At 46.4% G+C, this 22,568-nt stretch overlaps 1 protein-coding gene across 2 annotated transcripts in view; it reads right to left on the bottom strand.

Annotated features, from left to right (window-relative positions):
* LOC115122919 (talin-2) overlaps nt 1-22,568 on the bottom strand; it is a 127,619-nt gene that overhangs the window by 12,424 nt on the left and 92,627 nt on the right. The window contains exons 31-49 of one of the 2 annotated variants that reach the window (XM_065012068.1): nt 22,139-22,278; nt 21,334-21,427; nt 20,919-21,008; nt 20,623-20,745; nt 20,116-20,259; nt 18,600-18,761; nt 18,367-18,507; nt 17,998-18,179; nt 17,567-17,699; nt 17,176-17,277; nt 16,836-17,006; nt 14,458-14,604; nt 12,758-12,859; nt 12,319-12,438; nt 11,935-12,081; nt 7,009-7,175; nt 1,379-1,562; nt 999-1,124; nt 685-756 (exon numbers count right to left, since the gene is read on the bottom strand). In XM_065012068.1, the coding sequence (XP_064868140.1) occupies nt 685-756; nt 999-1,124; nt 1,379-1,562; nt 7,009-7,175; nt 11,935-12,081; nt 12,319-12,438; nt 12,758-12,859; nt 14,458-14,604; nt 16,836-17,006; nt 17,176-17,277; nt 17,567-17,699; nt 17,998-18,179; nt 18,367-18,507; nt 18,600-18,761; nt 20,116-20,259; nt 20,623-20,745; nt 20,919-21,008; nt 21,334-21,427; nt 22,139-22,278 (2,547 nt within the window). The remainder of the gene's footprint in view (nt 1-684; nt 757-998; nt 1,125-1,378; nt 1,563-7,008; nt 7,176-11,934; nt 12,082-12,318; nt 12,439-12,757; nt 12,860-14,457; nt 14,605-16,835; nt 17,007-17,175; nt 17,278-17,566; nt 17,700-17,997; nt 18,180-18,366; nt 18,508-18,599; nt 18,762-20,115; nt 20,260-20,622; nt 20,746-20,918; nt 21,009-21,333; nt 21,428-22,138; nt 22,279-22,568) is intronic. The other variant, XM_065012069.1, reaches the window with a different exon arrangement.

The raw sequence follows: 22,568 nt of genomic DNA, 5'->3' as shown, positions 1-22,568 counted from the left end.
TACCAGAGGGGGGACAATGGGGGAGACAGGTCCATGGATGTCAGTGGGAGAGACAGCACTGGGGGCATCAGAGAGACATCTTGCCTTTGGTGGGCGGAGAGATGAACATTTTTTTCTGTTGACAGTTTGCGTGTGCTGTTGGTATTATGTACATAAACACCATATGGAACTGAAAGACAGGCAGCACAACAGCCATCAACATGAACCACCCTGCAGCTTGAGCTGAAGTTAATATAAACCAAACTTAACCTGTTATCTACCGTCTGTCTGCCTCAGGGGTTGGAGAAGGTCCAAAAGCAGGTTAAAATGAGTGCCCTGGATTACTATGACTGTGTCCCAAATGGCATCCTATTCCCTATATAGTGCACTACTTATAACCAGGGGCCCAAGTAGAGCACTATATAGGGAAAGGAAATACCATTTGGGACACAGCCCATCAGTCTGTTAAACTACATTTCCACCACATGCGCTAAGTAGGTAGTGGCTAACAGTGATTTTAGATCTCGCCTCCTTTCATTTCGAATGAGTCATTGACTAGCGCTGGATGAGATTTGTGCATGGCGTTAGCATATAAGAGGTAGATGGGATGTTGATTAATGGCTAGGCCTAAAGGAGGGGGAAGAAATCTGCTGCTATGGCACACAACGACAGCATGCCTTCATCTGGTGTACTGGAAGCGCTCACCAGAACACCCTTTATGCACATATCAGACTGAGGAGGCATCCCGTTCACTTCTGCCATGTCTCTGGGGGACAACTGGGCGTAGATTACAAGATTTAATCTTACAATATTTTATTTCAGAGCACTAGACATAGTTCAAACAGAATTGGTTGGTTTCCAGGACACAGATTAAGCCTAGTGCTGGACTAAAAAGCACTCTGTCAAGAAGATGTATAATAACTGTATAAAAAGCTACAGCCAGGAGTGATGATGATGCAACCATGCCTGTTAGAGACAGTGGCCTTAGAGTCCGATATGAGTCTCACTGGGTCTCCTACCTTGGCAGCACTCTTCAGCTGGTACATGGACGGGTCGTCTGCAGGCTTGCCCGCAGCACACTTAGTGGCTCCTATGAGCTCAGCCAGGGCCTTGGCCACGTCTTTCACGGCGTTGATCAGAACCACCTATACAGAACACACACATCATCAGCTTATTAAGGACACAACCTGGGGTAGAGTCCATCCCAGGTTGGGTACATCAATAGGTCCCGCTAACTAGCTACAGTACTTCCTACTTGTAATAGCAGTCTCTTTGAAAGGAAAGTTGCAGTAGGCCTATGTTTTATTAATTAAAAACAGTCTAAAATGGTACAGTAATTTTGTCCACTAAGGACTGTTTTGGGGACAGAAGATGTCATCTAAAATGAATAATAGGTCACCTGTGTCTCTGGGTCGTCAGAGCCGATGCTGGCGGCGCCCAGTTTGACCACGTCAGTGAGCTGTGTGATGGTCTTAGCTGAGGACTGGGCAGCTTGGGCTAGTTTGTCCTGACCGGACGCTGCTCCAGACACCAACATCTTAGTGTCCTCCACCAAAGCCTTCGCTGTCTTCAATATGTTCTCCCTGGGAGGGGGTACGGGGAGAGACGGACAGATGAAGAGAGACCGAAGGAGGTGGTAAAATCTCTAAACTTCTACAGGTGTTACCATGGCTCATGGTTAAACATTGTTTTTTTTTTTTAATTCCAATGGTCTTATTAATACTATCCTGCTATGAGACGACCCTCCACCAACACAAAGATATGTCAAAACTCTTTTAACCCATTCAAAATGATAGCTCTTAACACTAGAACCCTAAAGCAGTCATTTTGACAGCTTTTTGGTTTTTATTACTCTGCCATTAACTCTTGCCCACTCCGTCCTTGACTTTGCCTAAATAAGTTTAAAAACACACCGCCGTTGTTAGAATTTTAATATCACAAACAGAACTGGTATAATAAACAGTTATAGGAGGGCATGTCATTTAAAAAAATGGTTTCCCCCCCTTGCCCATCCTTCCAACAGTAGGGCCTGCTCTGCTCCTCCTCCCAACATGAGGGCCTGCTCTGCTCCTCCTCCCAACATGAGGGCCTGCTCTGCTCCTCCTCCCAACATGAGGGCCTGCTCTGCTCCTCCTCCCAACAGTAGGGCCTGCTCTGCTCCTCCTCCCAACAGTAGGGCCTGCTCTGCTCCTCCTCCCAACAGTAGGGCCTGCTCTGCTCCTCCTCCCAACAGTAGGGCCTGCTCTGCTCCTCCTCCCAACAGTAGGGCCTGCTCTGCTCCTCCTCCCAACAGTAGGGCCTGCTCTGCTCCTCCTCCCAACAGTAGGGCCTACTCTGCTCCTCCTCCCAACAGTAGGGCCTGCTCTGCTCCTCCTCCCAACAGTAGGGCCTACTCTGCTCCTCCTCCCAACAGTAGGGCCTGCTGTGCTCCTCCTCCCAACAGTAGGGCCTGCCCTGCTCCTCCTCCCAACAGTAGGGCCTGCTCTGCTCCTCCTCCCAACAGTAGGGCCTGCTCTGCTCCTCCTTCCAACAGTTGAAAGTGGAGTCCCAAGTTGAAACTGAACCTAAACTACACCTTAACTAATTTCACACACACAACAGATGAAATAAATGAAGTGAAGTATGATGTGGAAAAGGGGTGAGTTGATGAGAAGGGGGAAGCGAAATAAGCTTACTAATGTAATCACCAATTGTAAATGAAGAACAGGGAGGGCCATTGGTGATGATTAGAATGGATCAATACATCTCAAAATGGTATGTTCCCTATATCAGCAAAACAAATCCAACCAGTCTTATGAGACTACTCTGGAAAACTTGGAGGACGCTACACAGTGAGAGCGTAATTGTTGAACAGCTTTCAATCTATGGGAAAATATCCACATCTCGCAGCAGGCACAAGTTTCAGAGAATGTGGTGATGAGGCTTGTGGAACCTTACGTTAGCAAGGGGAGAACTGTCACCATGGACAATTACTTCACTTCACTGTCATTGGCGAACAAGTTGATTGCAAAGAAAACAAGTATGGCAGGCACCATGAACGAACAGAGACAGGAGCACCCCCCCTCTGCGCAAAATATGGCACCTGCTTAAGAATGACAAGACAACGGGACACAAGCAAGAGAAAACCGGATACTATTACGCACTACAACCAAACAAAGGTATGTCCAAGTGTGTCAAGTAAGTGAAAGTTAAGAAAATTGTGTCAACTGTTAGGACAAGGGATAATAGCTAAATGAAACCCAACTGATGAAGTACGAGCTGACAATAATTGTCTATTTTTGACAACTGTCATATTAACATATATTCATTGTAATGTCATTATTGATGTTGTGCCAAGTTACACTATTTATCAAGACCACTTGGTGCCTATAATGATGTTCAGGCTACTGATGTTGTCATCATTTGACCATGTGTCTTTTGACCCTACTTCTAATGATGTTCAGGATACTGATGTTGTCATCATTTGACCATGTGTCATTTGACCCCACTTCTAATGATGTTCAGGCTACTGATGTTGTCATCATTTGACCATGTGTCTTTTGACCCCACTTCTAATGATGTTCAGGCTACTGATGTTGTCATCATTTGACCATGTGTCTTTTGACCCCACTTCTAATGATGTTCAGGCTACTGATGTTGTCATCATTTGACCATGTGTCTTTTGACCCTACTTCTAATGATGTTCAGGCTACTGATGTTGTCATCATTTGACCATGTGTCTTTTGACCCCACTTCTAATGATGTTCAGGCTACTGATGTTGTCATCATTTGACCATGTGTCTTTTGACCCCACTTCTAATGATGTTCAGGCTACTGATGTTGTCATCATTTGACCATGTGTCTTTTGACCCCACTTCTAATGATGTTCAGGCTACTGATGTTGTCATCATTTGACCATGTGTCTTTTGACCCCACTTCTAATGATGCTCAGGCTACTGATGTTGTCATCATTTGATCGTGCGTCTTTTGACCCTACTTCTAATGATGTTCAGGCTACTGATGTTGTCATCATTTGATCATGTGTCTTTTGACCCCACTTCTAATGATGCTCAGGCTACTGATGTTGTCATCATTTGATCGTGCGTCTTTTGACCCTACTTCTAATGATGTTCAGGCTACTGATGTTGTCATCATTTGACCATGTGTCTTTTGACCCCACTTCTAATGATGTTCAGGCTACTGATGTTGTCATCATTTGACCATGTGTCTTTTGACCCCACTTCTAATGATGTTCAGGCTACTGATGTTGTCATCATTTGACCATGTGTCTTTTGACCCCACTTCTAATGATGTTCAGGCTACTGATGTTGTCATCATTTGATCGTGTGTCTTTTGACCCTACTTCTTGGTGGTTGGGGTATTTCTTTTGTCTTTCTAAAAATAAGATGTTGTCATGCTCCTAAGCATATGCCTTGTTTCATTAGTTGTAACAAAGCAATTCACAAATAAAAAATATTCAAAACTATAATTTTTGTGTTTGAGCATCACAGTAAAGGAAAATGCTACTGTGTCATTTGAAATAAAATACAAAATCGGATTATCATGTTACCTAAGGCCTTCATTAACACAACCAAATGATCATTTTTGCTATAACATGAAATATATTAATTACACTGTTGGAATGTTGCAGTCAAAATGACTGCTCATTAGCTTGAAGGGGGTCCCATAGATGCCAAGCGGTTCTAGTGGTAAAAAGATGACATCATTCAACCTTCAGATATTTCCATATCAAAGGTTGATCTTTGTCAGAGCATCTGCAGAGGCAGGGGTCAGGTAGAGGTCAGCAGAGGTCTGAAGTGTTTAATACAAGGGTTTGGTCTGAAGTACTGAGCGACTTCCTCTCCTCCCAGTCTGAATGATTTGTAGTGTGACTCCAGTCCAGAAACTTCCTCCTGCCTGATCACTAGGCTATATGTCTTCCTGTTACTGCGTGCAGGGGTGGAGGTTGGCCTAAGGCACGTCTCAAACTCATTCCACGAAGGGCCAAGTGTCTGCAGGTTTTCCCTCCACCCTTGTACTTGATTGATTCATTAAGGTCACTGATGAGTAAGGAACTCCCCTCACCTGGTTGTCTAGGTCTTAATTGAAAGGAAAAACCAAAAACCAGCAGACTCCGTGGAATGAGTTTGACACTCCTGGCCTAAGACCTGATTCCAGCTGTCTCTGTCACACACAACCTTGTGGGGGGACACAATTCAGTCCCATTCAAACTCTTATTTTCCCTAACCCCTACTCAATGTAAATAGTCTGGGTGGCCATTTGATTAGTTTAGTTGTTCAGCTGTCTTATGGCTTATGGGTAGAAGTTGTTAAGGAGCTTTTTGGTCCTAGACTTGGATAACCGGTACCACTTGCCGTGCGGTAGCAGAGAGAACAGTTCATTACTTGGTTGCCTGGAGTCTGACAATTCTTTGGGCCTTCCTCCGACACCACCTAGTATATAGGTCCTGATGTCAGGAAGCTTATCCACATAGATGTACTGGGCCATACGAACTACCCTCTGTAGGACCTTCCGGTCAGATCCCGAGCAGTTGCCATACAGTGATGCAACTGGTCAGGATGCAGCTGTAGAAATCTGAGGATCTGGGGACCAATGCCAAATCTTTACAGTCTCCTGAGGGGGAAAATGTGTTGTCTTGCCCTCTTCACAACTGTCTTGGTGTGTTTGGACTATGATAGTTTGTTGGTGATGTGGACACCAAGGAACTTGAAACGCTCAACCTGCTCCACTACAGCCCTGTTGATGTTAATGGAGCCTGTTCGGCCCTCCTTTTCCTATAGTCCACGGTCAGCTCCTTTGTCTTGCTCACATTGAGAGGTTGTTGTCCTGGCACCACACTGTCAGGTGTCTGACCTCCTTCCTATAGGCCGTCTCATTGTTGTGGGTGATCAGGCGTACCACTGTTGTGTCATCAGCAAGTGTAATGATGGTGTTGGAGTCATGCTTGACCATGCAGTCGTGGGTGAACAGGGAGTACAGGATCCCTGGTCCCAACTTTGATGCACCTGTACTGACCTCGCCTTCTGGATGATAGCGGGGTGAACAGGCAGTGGCTCGGGTGGTTGTTGTCCTTGATGATCTTTGTGGCCTTCCTGTGACATCGGGTGGTGTAGGTGTCCTGGAGGGCAGGTAGTTTGCCCTGGTGATGCGTTGTGCAGACCTCACTACCCTCTGGAGAGCCTTACGGTTGTGGGCGGAGCAATTGCCGTACCAGGCGGTGATACAGCCCGACAGGATGCTCTCGATTGTGCATCTGTAAAGGTTTGTGAGTGCTTGTGGTGACAAGCCGTATTTCTTCAGCCTCCTGAGGTTGAAGAGGCGCTGCTGCGCCTTCTTCACCACGCTGTCTGTGTGGGTGGACCAATTCAGTTTGTCTGTGATGTGTACGCCGAGGAACTTAAAACTTCCGACCCTCTCCACTACTGTTCCATCGATGTGGATAGGGGGGTGCTCCCTCTGCTGTTTCCTGAAGTCCACGATCACTTCATGCCTCCCAACGTGAGTGCCACGGGGCGGTAATCATTTAGGCAGGTAACCTTCGCTATCTTGGGCACAGGGACTATGGTGGTCTGTTTGAAACATGTAGGTATTACAGACTCGGTCAGGGAGAGGTTGAAAATGTCAGTGAAGACACTTGCCAGTTGGTCCACACATGTTTTGAGTACAAGTCCTGGTAATCATCATCTTAGTTATGTATTGACGCGTTGCCTGTTTGATGGTTCGTCTTACCCGAATCCAAAAACCTAACCTTAACCTTAAAACTAACCCGAGCACTAACCCTAGCTCCTAACCCTAAACCTAACCCTAGCTCCTAATCCTAAACCTAACCCTAGCTCCTAACCTAACCCTAGCTCCTAACGCTAAACCTAACCCTAGCTCCTTTTCCTAAACCTAGCTCCTAATCCTTAATGTAATTCTAACCCTAACACTAATTCTAACCTCAACTCTAAACCCCCTAGAAATAGCATTTGACCTCATGGGGACTAACAAAATGTCCCCAGTTATTCACATTTTTGTTTGTACACACACCTGTGGTCAGCGAAGGACTCGTCATTCTCTGCGTTGAGTGTGCCAGCGGAGGCGAACATGATGGTGGTGTCCAGTTCAGCGATGATGCCAGAGACAGCACTGGCAGCTGTGATGCAGGCCTGAGTGCCCTTATTACCAGCCTGTAGGGCCGACAGCACCATCGACACCTGGGGAGACAGACAGTCAAACTGCTCAGTTTGATTAATCCAGAGAGACACACACAGAGACAACACACACTGAGTTGGTGTGGCTGTTGGGGTGTTTCTCTTGTTGGTGTGTGATTGCTACAGGACTCGTGTTGTAGAAGGTGGTGGTTTCTCGAAAGAGAGCGAGCGAGCGACCAACAGAGGGTGAGCGAGTGACCGAGAGCGAGCGAGCAAGCGACAGAGGGTGAGCGAGAGCGACAGACAGAGAGAGAGCGACAGACAGAGAGAGAGCGACAGACAGAGAGAGAGAGAGAGCGACAGACAGAGAGAGAGAGCGACAGACAGACAGAGAGAGAGAGCGACAGACAGACAGAGAGAGAGAGAGCGACAGACAGACAGAGAGAGAGAGAGCGACAGACAGACAGAGAGAGAGAGAGCGACAGACAGACAGAGAGAGAGAGAGCGACAGACAGACAGAGAGAGAGAGAGCGACAGACAGACAGAGAGAGAGAGAGCGACAGACAGACAGAGAGAGAGAGAGCGACAGACAGACAGACAGAGAGAGACAGACAGAGAGAGAGAGAGCGACAGAGAGAGAGAGAGAGAGAGAGAGAGAGAGAGAGAGAGAGAGAGAGAGAGAGAGAGAGCGACAGACAGAGAGCGACAGACAGAGAGAGAGAGCGACAGACAGAGAGAGAGAGCGACAGACAGAGAGAGAGAGAGCGACAGAGAGAGAGCGACAGACAGAGAGAGAGAGAGAGAGTGACAGAGAGACAGAGAGAGAAAGCGACAGAGACAGAGAGAGAGAGAGAGAGCGCGACAGACAGAGCGACAGACAGAGAGCGACAGACAGAGCGACAGACAGAGAGAGCGACAGACAGAGAGAGCGACAGACAGACAGACAGAGAGCGACAGACAGACAGAGAGAGAGAGAGCGACAGACAGACAGAGAGAGAGAGAGCGACAGACAGACAGAGAGAGAGAGAGCGACAGACAGACAGAGAGAGAGCGACAGACAGACAGAGAGAGAGCGACAGACAGAGAGAGAGCGGCAGACAGAGAGGGAGTGACAGAGAGAGAGAGCGACAGACAGACAGAGAGAGAGCGACAGACAGAGAGAGCGAGACAGAGAGAGAGGGACAGACAGACAGAGAGAGAGAGCGACAGACAGACAGACAGAGAGCGACAGACAGACAGAGAGAGAGAGAGCGACAGACAGACAGAGAGAGAGAGAGCGACAGACAGACAGAGAGAGAGCGACAGACAGACAGAGAGAGAGAGACGACAGACAGAGAGAGAGCGGCAGACAGAGAGGGAGTGACAGAGAGAGAGCGACAGACAGACAGAGAGAGAGCGACAGACAGAGAGAGAGCGGCAGACAGAGAGGGAGTGACAGAGAGAGAGAGCGACAGACGAGAGAGAGTGAGAGAGAGACAGACAAGAGAGAGTGAAAGAGAGAGAGAGAGACCGACAGACAGACCGAGAGAGAAAGAGAGAGAGAGCGACAGAGACAATAATATCTATCCATTTCCCTACATGGAAATTTAAAGCAGAGCAAAATAAATTCTTCCACATTCACACAAAGACTTTAGCAATGTCCTTGGAAAAGCATAAAGCATTCCTTCCTAGGAGGATGATCTGTGATAACAGCAGAAACACAGAATACGTCAAAGCAGATTATTGGCGTATGTACCTTTACACTGCTCTTTGTTTGACATGTTTCACTGTATTCATTTAGTGCCAGTGGAATACTTATCATGTATCATTAAACAGGATTGACTGGAGACCCTGGCTCTACCGGAGGCCTTAAAGTCAACTGGAATGGTGTCACACAAGTTCCTAAAGTACTACTAGACGTTCCTTTAAAGTTGCAATGGGGACCCTGTAGGCAGGCCAAGATATTATGTCGTAGTTTTCAGGTTACATTTCTATTTCAATTCAAGAGATGAATCAACATTCAATTCAACAAACAAAAATCTTATTTATTTTCATAGACAATTTTTATTTTCATAACTCACATTCCAATTGACTTATTGAATTGATGGGAGTTGAAAAGGAAGGTGTATGGTAAACCAGGTATGTGACCCCTTATTGCAGGGGTGTCAAAGTCAAATGGACGGAGGGCCAAATAAAAAAATCAGCTACAAGACGAGGGCCGGACTGTTCGAATGTTCATTGAAAAATTTTTAAATGACGCATATAGTCTAGTGAACCTAATTGAACCTACTGAAAACCTAACAAATATATTACAATATGATCAGATAAATAAAGCAATATTTTCTTATGGCTCTGTCAGTAATCTTTAATTTTCAACAGACACAAAAGACAAATTTCCTTTATATAAATATCCCCATAACATGAACATTAAATGAAAGAAACCGGTATTCAAGGCACCATCAGTAGACTATATTTTCTATTTTAGCAAAAGTGGGCTAAATTTACTTCAAAGAAAAAACAATAATAGCAATTTTCTATCATCCACTCAACTGAAATATTTTTAAAATATAATTGGATTGAAATACAAAAAAATAAAGTGCAAAAATCTATTAATCAAAAACAACACTTTGTTTAAGGAGAAGTAACATGCAGTGAAAACAAATATTAAATTTTAACTTTTAAACTTGAACTGAGTAAAAACTCTAAATATGTGATTGCACAGTAATGTTCACTTGTTTGAGGTTGAGGGTGATACTTGGTGGTGTCCCATCTTTTCCACAAGTTCATCAATGTTCGGGGTAAGGCTCTGAGCTGAAGAAATCCTCAGAATTGAGTGGAGGTGTTCAGCAGTAAGTCGACTTCTGTGTGATGTTTTGTTCAGGTTCATCAAAGAAAACAGTTGTTCACACAGGTATGTGCTGCCAAACATAGACAACGTTTGAGCAGCCTGGATGCGCAGCTGGGGCATTGTGCCGGGGAGGAAACGGGCGAACTCCGCAGCACCCACTGCCGCATATTTTGCCCTCAGTGCATCATTGCATTGGAGGTCAATCAACTCCATTTGGAGGTTTGGTGGTGAGCTTTCCACGTCAACAGCAAATGGGTTACCGAGCAGTTCCAACCTGCTTTTTGTGCTTCAAAGTCAGCAAATCGGCGTCGAAAGTCAGCGGCAAGCATACCTATTTTATCAGCCAACTGTGTGCTCGGGAACGCACTGGTAGAGAGCTTCTCTTTCATGGTCTGGCAGCTGGGAAAGTGGCTCAAATTTTCTTTCCGCATCTGCGTCTCCCACAGAGTCAGTTTGGTTTTAAATGCCTTCACTGTACTGTACATATCAGAGATGACACGATCCCGACCCTGCAGCTGCAAGTTTATTGCATTCAGATGACTCGTAATGTCACACAGAAAAGCCATTTCACACAGAAACATTTAGTCTCGGAGTTGTGTTGTGTCTTTCCCTTTGCTGTCCAAGAACAGACAAATCTCCTCACGAAGCTCGAAACATCTTTGAAGCACCTTTCCCTGGCTTAGCCATCGCACCTCTGTGTGATAAGGCAAATCACCATGCTCCGTTTCTAACTCCGTCAGAAATGCCTTGAACTGGCGGTGATTCAAACCTTTGGCTCTGATAAAGTTAACTGTGCGCGTGATGATGCTCATTACATGCTCCATTTTCAAGGCTTTACCGCACAACGCTTCCTGGTGTATGATACAATGATAAGCTGTCAGCTCACCTGTCGCGTTTTCCTCTTGCATCTTTTCCCGTATCTTCGCCACCAGTCCGCTCCTGTGTCCACACATCGCAGGTGCTCCGTCGGTTGTCAAACCCACGAGTTTTTCCCAAGGCAGCTCCATCTCATTTACACATCTTGACACCTCTTCATACAAATCATGCCCCGTAGTTGTGCCATGCATAGGACGTAAAGCCAAAAACTCCTCTGTCACGCTTAGGTTGGAGTCCACTCCGCGGATGAAAATTGACAACTGGGCAATGTCAGAAATGTCGGTGCTCTCATCCACAGCCAAGGAATATGCAATAAAATCTTTTCCCTTTTTCACAAGCTGCTCTTTTAGATTGATGGACAACTGGTCTACTCTCTCGGCAATGGTGTTTCTGCTCAGACTCACATTTAAAAAGAGTTGCCTTTTTCTGGGCAAACTTCGTCACAAACTTTAATCATGCAGTTTTTGATGAAATCCCCCTCCGTAAATGGCCGGGCTGATTTAGCGATCTCTTCTGCCAAAATAAAACTGGCCTTGACAGCAGCCTGGCCTTGTGATTTGGCTTTTTTGAACAGAGCCTGTCGAGATTTGAGGCCTCGTTTTAATTCCTCTGCCTTTTGTAGCCTTTGTTCCATGTCCATATTCTTGTTTTTGTCCGCGTGTTTCGTTTCATAATGTCGTCTCAGATTATACTCTTTCAGTACCGCCACACTTTCTCCACACAGAAGACACACAGGTTTTCCAGCTACCTTCGTGAACATATACTCCGACTCCCACCTTGTTTGAAACCCCCGGTTCTCAGTATCCACCTTCCGTTTTGCCATTTTTGATGGGTATCTGAAAGTTAATTTTACTGTGATGCTGACGACTGCTGTGCCAATAAATATTGAAATGAAGCAGCCTACTGCTCGGTGCGTCACCTTTGCATTGTGGGAAATGTAGTATTGGTGCGTGTAAAAGATCTGCGGGCTGCCGGCTTGCTGCGGGCCGGTTCTAATAATAAATCAAGATCATCCCAGGGGCCGTAAAAAACCTTCTTGCGGGCCGGATGTGGCCCGCGGGCCTTGACTCTGACATATGTGCCTTATTGGGATGGAAGACCTCTCCTACAGTACAGTACCTTCTCTGTGACGGTGCGGGCACACTCTATGAGCTCTCTCTTGGTGTAACTGTCTGAGGGGGTGATCTGCAGCGCTCCAGCCTTCTGCACCAGGAAGATACATCCGTGACCCAGCTCCTGGACACCAGCCTTGATCTGGAAACCAATCTGGAGGGAGACAGAACCAGCATAGAAGACACCAATCAACCCAAGACATAACTTAATACTAACCTAATAAGGTGACAAAATAAAGATTGAATTAATCTCTCTGGTTGTACATTTGAATCCAGGTTATCTGGTACCAGGTTTGTTGAGTAGAAAGCAGATTAGAGTGACATAGTAGTCAAATTGGTACAATAGAGATGGGTGGATAGATGGATGGGATTGACTGTAGTGTTTGGATACCTCCTGGGGTTCTGCAGTGTGCGCGGCCAGACGTCCCTGCAGGGCCAGCTGGCTGTAGTCTGTGGTCACCCGAGAGGCCAGACCCCCCAGCTCCTCTGGACACGTCACAGACTTGGTCATCTAGAGGACAGAGAGACCAGTCAACATTAACACCAGACTTCCTGAATCCTTGAAAGGAATAGAGAAAACTATACAACACAGAGCCTGCTGGAGGACGTTTGTGGATGACTTGTGGTCCACAGGAAGAAAAAGGGGTTGAGTCCTGAAATAAGACGTTTGGATAATTCTTTCAACGAATGTTGGCTATGTTACCTCAAAGCACTTTGTGACAAATGTTGTCGTAAAGAGGGCTTTATAAATAGAATTATATTGATTGATCGCTCTAGAGATAAATTGTTAAACAAAAATAAATAGGTATTTCCATCTGAATGTAATTTACCATTTCCTGGGCGGTGACCGCAATGGCCTTGGAGTATTTCACCATGGTAGTCTGGTAGTCTACAAACGATCCTTCTGGTTCAGGAGAGGTCCCCTCGTCCAGCTGAGAGGAAACAAACATAGAAAACCCTTACTCCACCAGAAATAAACCCTCATTCAAACGTGAAAAAATAAATAACATTCTAACCCCCCCAAAAAACAAAAATCAACCAAACATACAAAACCTTATTCTAACTAAAAACCAAACCTTATTCAACCAAACATACAAAACCTTATTCTAACTAAAAACCAAACCTTATTCAACCAAACATACAAAACCTTATTCTAACTAAAAACCAAACCTTATTCAACCAAACATACAACCCTTAAGCCCATGGCCTCAATGGAATCCACCGTGCCCTCCACACCCCACTAATCCTGCCCCCCGTCACCCCCACTAAACCTGCCCATGGCCTCAATGGAATCCACCGTGTCCCCACACCCCACTCATCCTGCCCCCGTCACCCCCACTCAGCCTGCCCATGGCCTCAGCATTGGAGTCCACCATGGCGCCCACCATACCCCACTCATCCTGCCCCCGTCACCCCCACTAAACCTGTCCATGGCCTCAATGGAATCCACCATGCTCCCCACACCCCACTCATCCTGCCCCCCATCACCCCCACTCAGCCTGCCCATGGCCTCAATGGAATCCACCATGTCCCCACACCCCACTCATCCTGCCCCCCGTCACACCCACTCATCCTGCCCCCCGTCACCCCCACTCACCCTGCCCATGGCCTCAGCAATGGAGTCCACCATTGCGCCCACCATACCCCACTCATCCTGCCCCCCGTCACCCCCACTCACCCTGCCCATGGCCTCAATGGAATCCACTGTGCCCTCCACACCCCACTCATCCTGCCCCCCGTCACACCCACTCAGCCTGCCCATGGCCTCAGCATTGGAGTCCACCATGGCGCCCACCATACCCCACTCATCCTGCCCCCCGTCACCCCCACTCAGCCTGCCCATGGCCTCAATGGAATCCACCATGTCCCCACACCCCACTCATCCTGCCCCCCGTCACCCCCACTCAGCCTACCCATGGCCTCAATGGAATCCACCATGTCCCCACACCCCACTCATCCTGCCCCCGTCACCCCCACTCAGCCTGCCCATGGCCTCAATGGAATCCACCATGTCCCCACACCCCACTCATCCTGCCCCCCGTCACACCCACTCATCCTGCCCCCCGTCACCCCCACTCACCCTGCCCATGGCCTCAGCAATGGAGTCCACCATTGCGCCCACCATACCCCACTCATCCTGCCCCCCGTCACCCCCACTCACCCTGCCCATGGCCTCAATGGAATCCACCGTGCCCTCCACACCCCACTCATCCTGCCCCCCGTCACACCCACTCAGCCTGCCCATGGCCTCAGCATTGGAGTCCACCATGACGCCCACCATACCCCACTCATCCCGTCACCCCCACTCAGCCTGCCCATGGCCTCAATGGAATCCACCATGTCCCCACACCCCACTCATCCTGCCCCCGTCACCCCCACTCAGCCTACCCATGGCCTCAATGGAATCCACCATGTCCCCACACCCCACTCATCCTGCCCCCGTCACCCCCACTCAGCCTGCCCATGGCCTCAATGGAATCCACCATGCTCCCCACACCCCACTCATCCTGCCCCCGTCACACCCACTCACCCTGCCCATGGCCTCAGCAATGGAGTCCACCATGGCGCCCACCATACCCCCTTCGCTGGCGGCCTCGTTCAGGGTCACCATGATGTCATCCACCGCCTCCCTCATCAGCTGAGCAGCCTCAGCTATGGCATCATGGGTATGGGACGCCTTCATACAGACAGAGATACATACAGTTGAAGTCTGAAGTTTACGTCCACTTATGTTGGAGTAATTCAAACTTCTTTTTCAACCACTCCACAAATTTCTTGTTAACAAACTGTAGTTTTGACAAGTCGGTTAGGACAAGTCATTTTTCCAACAATTGTTTACAGACAGATTATTTCACTTATAATTCACTGTATCACAATTCCAGTGGGTCAGAAGTTTACATACACTATGTTGATTGTGTCTTTAAACAGCATGGAAGAATCCAGAAAATTATGTCATTGCTTTAGAAGCTTCTGATAGGCTAATTGACATTATTTGAGTCAATTGGAGGTGTACCTGTGGATGTATTTCAAGGCCTACCTTCAAACTCAGTGCCTCTTTGTTTGACATCATGGGAAAATCTAAAGAAATCAACCAAGACCTCAGGAAAAAATTGTAGACCTCTACAAGTCTGGTTCATCCTTGGGAGCAATTTCCAAACGCCTGAAGGTACCACGTTCATCTGTACAAACAATAGTACGCAAGTATAAACACCATGGGACCACACTGGAAGGAGATGCGTTCTGTCTCCTAGAGATGAACGTACTTTGGTGTGAAAAGTGCAAATCAATAGCAGAACAGCAAAGGACCTTGTGAAGATGCTGGAGTACAAAGTATCTATATCCACAGTAAAACGAGTCCTATATCGACATAACCTGAAAGGCCGCTCAGCAAGGAAGAAGCCACTGCTCCAAAACTGCCATAAAAAAGTCAGACTACGGTTCGCAACTGCACATGGGGACAAAGATCGTACTTTTTGGAGAAATGTCCTCTGGTCTGATGAAACAAAAATAGAACTGTTTGGCCATAATGACCATCATTATGTTTGGAGGAAAAAGGGGGTGGCTTGCAAGCTGAAGAACACCATCCCAACCGTGAAGCACGAGGGTGGCAGAACCATGTTGTGGGGGTGCTTTGCTGCAGGAGGGACTGGTGTACTTCACAAAATAAATGGCATCATGAGGTAGGAAAATTAGGTGGATATATTGAAGCAACATCTCAAGACGTCAGTCAGGAAGTTGAAGCTTGGTTGCAAATGGGTCTTCCAAATGGACGATGACCCCAAAGATACTTCCAAAGTTGTGGCAAAATGGATTAAGGACAACAAAGTCAAGGTATTGGAGTGGCCATCACAAAGCCCTGCCTCAATCACATAGAACATTTGTGGACAGAACTGAAAAAGCATGTGTGAGCAAGGAGGCCTATAAACCTGACTCAGTTACACCAGCTCTGTCAGGAGGAATGGGCCAAAATTCACACAACTTATTGTGGGAAGCTTGTGGAAGGCTATCCAAACTTTTTTGACCCAAGTTAAACAATTTGAAGGCAATGCTACCAAATACACTCAATTAGTATGTAAACTTCTCACCCACTGGGAATGTGATGAAATAAATAAAAGCTTCAATAAATTCTCTACTATTATTCTGACATTTCACATTCTTAAAATAAAGTGCTGATCCTAACTGACCTAAGACAGGGAAGTTTTATGAGGATTAAATGTCAGGAATTGTGAAAAACTGAGTTTAAATGTATTTGGCTAAGGTGTATGTAAACTTCTGACTTCAACTGTATCTGTTAAGACTACGAGTCTCTTCACTTCCTAAGTTAAACTTAGAAAAGTGCATCTATTAGTTATTGTTCAAACAACATATGTATTAGTTATTAGCAACTGTATAGGTTATATTCATAATCCATAAAGATGAGGTGGAGTTTCCCCCTTTGTGTTATAAAGAACTTTTTTAAGTAAAGTTCCTGTAAGGTGCAATGATAGTAGGCTTTAGATAGTGTTTTTTCAAAGACCCAAAGTCCTGTTAAACTGTGAGGGTTCCCCCTGGGGTAGGGTTGGGCCATACATCCTATTTCAAGGTATGGATCCACATACCCGTATGGATTTTTACAATACGGTCTATGACGATATGCTGATACAGAGCTAAATACATGTAAAGTAGGAATGAAAGTTGGATTACTTCACGGTCAGTTTTGTCCTAGTTGAGTATAAAACAAATATTATGGAAAAAGCCCATTAAAAACACTTATAATTCATTTTTGCCATCCCAGGGGCATGCACTACCCATAAAACAGGTTTAGAACTTGTATTATTCAGATACTTCAAAATACCGTCAAATACTGACATAAATGAGAAAAATATTGTGAAATGATATTTTGGCCCTATCGCCCATATTGTTCCATACCTTGGGGTTTCCTCCTCCCTCCTTGGCTGCGTAGATCATCTGCAGGGCGGACTCTGCCAGGGTCTTAGTCTGGTCCAGGAAGGTCATCTGCTGCTGGTGGTCCTGCAGCTTGGACGCCACGCCCACCGACGCCCTGATCAGAGGCTCAAAGTAGCCCGCCAGCTGGGTCACCTGGGATGGAAAGGGGTCAAGGGTCAGAGGTTAAATGTGTCAGACTGATTATTGTTGCGTTCCAGATCATCATAAATACAAATAAAAACCCGGAACGCAGCTATTGACTGCCCCTGACAGGTGATATAGACCTAGTATTGGTAACAGTGATGATGCTGCAACTAGTTACCTTGTGTCCTAGTTGGGCAGCTTCCCCTCTGGCGGCTGTAGATATTGGGTCGATTAGGTATCCAATCTCTTGTACTGTGGACGTCAGCTGCTCTTGCAAGGCCTGATGGGATTGATCAGAGTAAAATCATTTCAACATTGGTCATTATGCAAGGCATGTTGTGGTTCTGTGGCAATTCTAACGCTCCCTGTCCAAACTGCTTTTAACTTCATTCGAATGGCAGTTGGTCTCAATTAGCAGTAGACCTGATCAAAGATCTGTAGCCCACTAACGGACAGAGAGATTGAGAGAGATGGATAAAGGGAGAGAAGGATGGATAGAGAAAGAATGAGAGAGGGAGGGGTTGCCTGTGGGTCAGCAGAGCGTGTAGTGTCTCATTAACGATCATTACCTCCAGTGAGATGTCATCCCTGCTGGCCAGGTTCTGGCTGACTGCGGCTAGCGAGGCCTGCTCAATGTTCCGGATACATCTGTTGATGTTATCTATGGAGTAGTCACACTCCCTCTGGCCTGGAGCCTTGTCCCTGAGAGGCGGAGAGAGAGAAAGAGAGGGAAAGAGGATGAAATAAATATAAAGAGCATGTTTATCTATGTCAGCTAGCAGGCATCCAACAGGATCAGAGAGATCTGGTGAATTCTAACAAACCATGAGTAAGCCGATCAACAGCCTTGAGCCAAATCAGCCAATCCGAGATCAAGGATGAACATTATGGTCTTGTCCAATCTCTGAAGGTTATTATAACTGCTTATCACAACTTAATGAGTTATAACAGTTGTCCATGTCCAGGCCAGTAAGAGGTGCAGTGCTGTCACTGTGCTAACCTGATGGCCGTGATGAGACCTTTGATGGAGTCGGACACAGTCCGAGAGTGGCCAGCCAGGACCGACCAGGTGGGTGGGTCTTTGGGGTTAATAACCAGTGAACGTGCAGTCTTCAGCAGGTGGGTGGAGCTGTCCAGCATAGAGCGAGCTGATTGGAGGATGGGCTCCTGAGCGGCAGAGCCCTGCACATAAACAAACGAAAGATGAGCATCTCCATGACAACCATGAAAAATCAACTGTTTAACGTAAACGTTTTCTACACCCACAATGTCATTGCAGTTGGTCTCAGAGTTCTAAATAAAGTTTAAACTTGCACACAAGTTGAACGGAGCACCATGTTTAGAAATGGCCAGAAGTGTGTAGTCATACCTCATTGCTGATCTGAGCAGGGATGCTGGCAAACTCTGGATTAGACGCAAACGCTGTGAGGTTCTCAACAGCCTCTATGAGAGGAGCTGTGGCCACCAGACACGTGTTCCTATTCTCCTGAGAGAAATCACCATCCAGAGCCTGGAGGGAAAGAAATGGAGAAACACAGGTCAATATACACGTAATGGGCCAGTCTGTCAGTAAAAAAACCTCATTGGAGTCGGCAGTCTTACCTTTATAGTTTTGACCAGGTTGGCTGTGCTGTTGGCCACCTCCTTGGCAGACTGGACAAAGTGTCTCTTGGCTGTGGGGTTGGCTGTCTTGGAGGAGGCCAGGCGACAGGCGTTGCAAAGAGCTGATGTGTGCTTTGCTACGATGGTGGCAGACGATAGCACCTGAAAACACCCACCATAACAGTCTCAGAAAGCCATACCCTAAATGGGAACATTGGTACGTGGTGGGAGGCGACCCGGATGTCTAGACAGATGAACCATAACACGTCAGATGAAGGATAACAAACAAATCAGCAGCTCGGGATTTTTCTAAAGTAGATGACAAGAGATAAACATGACAGAGGGAACACCTGATGGCTCATAAACAGAAATGTCCTCTGGTCTGATGAAACAAAAATAGAACTGTTTGGCCATAATGACCATCATTATGTTTGGAGGAAAAAGGGGGTGGCTTGCAAGCCGAAGAACACCGTCCCAACCGTGAAGCACGAGGGTGGCAGAATCATGTTGTGTGGGCGCTTTGTTGCAGGAGGGACCTGTGTACTTCACAAAATAGATGGCATCACGAGGGAGGAAAATTGTGGATATATTGAAGCAACATCTCAAGACATCTGTCAGGAAGTTAAAGCTTGGTTGCAAATGGGTCTTCTAAATGGACGATGACCCCAAAGTTGTGGCAAAATGGCTTAAGGACAACAAAGTCAAGGTATTGGAGTGGCCATCACAAAGCCCTGCCTCAATCACATAGAACATTTGTGGACAGAACTAAAAAAGCGTGTGTGAGCAAGGAGTCCTATAAACCTGACTCAGTTACACCAGCTCTGTCAGGAGGTATGGGCCAAAATTCACACAACTTATTGTGGGAAGCTTGTGGAAGGCTATCCAAACTTTTTTGACCCAAGTTAAACAATTGAAAGGCAATGCTACCAAATACTAATTGAGTGTATGTAAACTTCTGACCCACTGGGAATGTGATGAAAGAAATAAAAGCTGAAATAAATAAATTCTCTACTATTATTCTGACATTTCACATTCTTAAAATAAAGTGGTGATCCTAACTGACCTAAGACAGGGAAGTTTTATGAGGATTAAATGTCAGGAATTGTGAAAAACTGAGTTTAAATGTATTTGGCTAAGGTGTATGTAAACTTCTGACTTCAACTGTATCTGTTAAGACTACGAGTCTCTTCACTTCCTAAGTTAAACTTAGAAAAGTGCATCTATTAGTTATTGTTCAAACAACATATGTATTAGTTATTAGCAACTGTATAGGTTATATTCATAATCCATAAAGATGAGGTGGAGTTTCCCCCTTTGTGTTATAAAGCACTTTGAGTGATTTATAAATCCAATCAAATAAAGTTCCTGTAAGGTGCAATGATAGTAGGCTTTAGATAGTGTTTTTTCAAAGACCCAAAGTCCTGTTAAACTGTGAGGGCTCTTCAAATCAACCCAAGGTGACTTTTTAGTAAACAAATAAAACCAAACAAACCTGTGTTATTATGTCCCAACTGACCTGTGAGGGGCTGCTGTCCGGATCCACCAGGTTCTGACAGGCCATCTGGATCGCCTGATTGGCTCGTGCAAACTGGATGGCGTCGACCAACCCCTGATGCCCTGCCTGACTGTTGGGGTCAGACACGCCCACCAGGTAGGAGGCCTGAGGAGAGAGGACAGGAGGAGAGACTTCAACATACTGTAGAACCAGACGTGGCTCTCATAGTAGCAGAAAACAGGTAGGCTACAATGTTAGCAGCTTAAATAGCAGCTTTTTACTGAACACAGCATCTGGTCGACACACAGATGGACAGAGCTTTACTCATGTGTGGTATATTGATGTAGTAAGGGGAAACCCAGAAATGGTCAGTGGTGGAAAAACAGAAGTCCACACTACTCTCTTTCTACACTAGCACAACACTCCCTAGCTCAAGCAGAGCACACACAGGGTGCTCACATATTCACACAGTATGACACACAGTATGTCTGGTAGGTCCAGAGCAGGTACTTCGTAGCATGTCCTAACCTGTCCTGCAGCCTCAGTGAGCCCACACAGGGCCTTGGAGGCCAGTCCCACACAGCCCCCAAACGCTGGCACATCCCCGGTTTTACAGTTGTGAGAAATGCCAGCCATGGACTCTCCCAGGACCTGAAAGAAGAGGGGGAACAGAGGAAAAGAGCTGTAGCATTCCTCCGCCAGGCAGGTCACCGCTCTCTCTCTGCTCTCCCTCCCATCTCTCCATCTCTACTCGTTTCCATCTGTCTGGAGGTTGTGGTTATGCTTGCTCTTTCAGCAGCGCTCAGGGTCATGGCCCTCCCTACCTTGGAGTTCTCCATGACGCTCTCGATGCAGTGGAAGTAGGAGAGGTTGCTGACTGGCTCGTTGGGGTTGGCTAACATTCCTTTCACAGCCTGAGGGGAGAGGCAAAACATCTCTTAACATCTACAAGGGAACTTGCTAATTTAACTAAAACCAAAGGAACCCATTATAGATACAATTTAAATGAGCAACATGAAAATATTCTCCTAGAGCACTCCCATAATCTATACATTTAACATAAGCCACTTTAATGACGCCAGTATCCAATCTCTCATAACAACAACGGCTGCTACAGATGACACTGCGTTTACTAACAGTATTACTGCTCCAACTAACACTCCTGCTACCACCACTATGACTGCAGCTGTTATCAGTAAAGCTAATGTTATTGATGTAAGCTATTGATGTTGATGGTACCTCCAGCTCTCGTAGGGCATTGTCACACTCCTTCTGTCCCGGGGCCTGCTGTGTGGCCAGTGTGATTAGCTGGTTAATGCTCTCTGTCACTGCTCTGAAACACAGGATGGGAGGGAGAGGAGTGAGAGAGGGGAGAGCCCGAGTGAGAGAGCCCGAGAGAGAGAGAGCCTGAGAGAGAGAGAGAGAGCGAGAGCCTGAGAGAGACCGAGAGAGAGAGAGCCTGAGAGAGACCGAGAGAGAGAGAGCCTGAGAGAGACCGAGAGAAGTTCAAAATGAGAGGCACTTAGACCAGCGTTCAGCTCCATTACACAAACACAAGGTCCCAGGCTCCATTGGTTCCAAATCTAATATCGTGCTTTGGGTTCCTCTGGTCTCCCCCTCTCTATCTCTTTTTTTCAGCAGAATTCCAGCAGGCTTCAGTGAGCCAGTCAGACATTTCAGTCACACACCTCCCTCTTAACCTTCCAATTACCAGACAGGAAATTAACAGCCTCCACAAGCCTGAAGGGAGACAACACTTCATCTACCACCTAGGAGGACATTTCTGCTGTGAAGTGGAGCTACACTGGAGATGTGAGATTGAGAAGTGCATGTGTGTCACATCAAAAGCCTTGTCCCTTCCTACGGCACAGTGAAACCTCCCATTGCTTTGGCCCTGGCATAAGCGTATTGTAACACATTGCAAAACTGGAATTAACTGTGGGTGGAAAGTCTCCTGTTCTAAATCCAACAAGACATAATAAATAACCAATCAACAGGTGTGGTATTGTGAGAGCCCACATAGAGGGCAGTGTATGGTAGGTACCTTGCAGCAGCAGCCAGAAGGTTCTTGGCGTTAGCTGCCCCAGGGTCTACAGACAGAGACTTGGCTGCCAGGAGCAGCTTGCTGGAAGCCATGGAGATGTTCTTCAGGTTACCGATCACCTGGATCTGCTCATCTTTCCTCTACAACATCCACAGCAGAATCACCAGTTATTACAAGTCATAAACACTAGTTGTAAATCAATCATATACAAAAGTCATACAGAAAGGGCATGAAATGTTGCAAGTCATTTAGAGTCTAAATGAACCCAAATCTGCCTGGTAACTTGATCCACTCAGAGCGATGACACAGCTATATAGTACTAATCAACGCTGAATGTAACCTTTATTTAACTAGGTAAGCCAGTTAAGAACAAATTTATATTTACAATGACGGCCTGCAATGGCCAAACTAGGGCCAATTGTGCGCCACC

This window comes from Oncorhynchus nerka, linkage group LG27 (genome assembly GCF_034236695.1).
Source record: "Oncorhynchus nerka isolate Pitt River linkage group LG27, Oner_Uvic_2.0, whole genome shotgun sequence".
In the NCBI taxonomy this organism is placed as follows: Eukaryota; Metazoa; Chordata; class Actinopteri; order Salmoniformes; family Salmonidae; genus Oncorhynchus; species Oncorhynchus nerka.
Note: the sequence above shows the minus strand (reverse complement) of the source record. Positions and strands in the feature narration are given on the sequence as shown.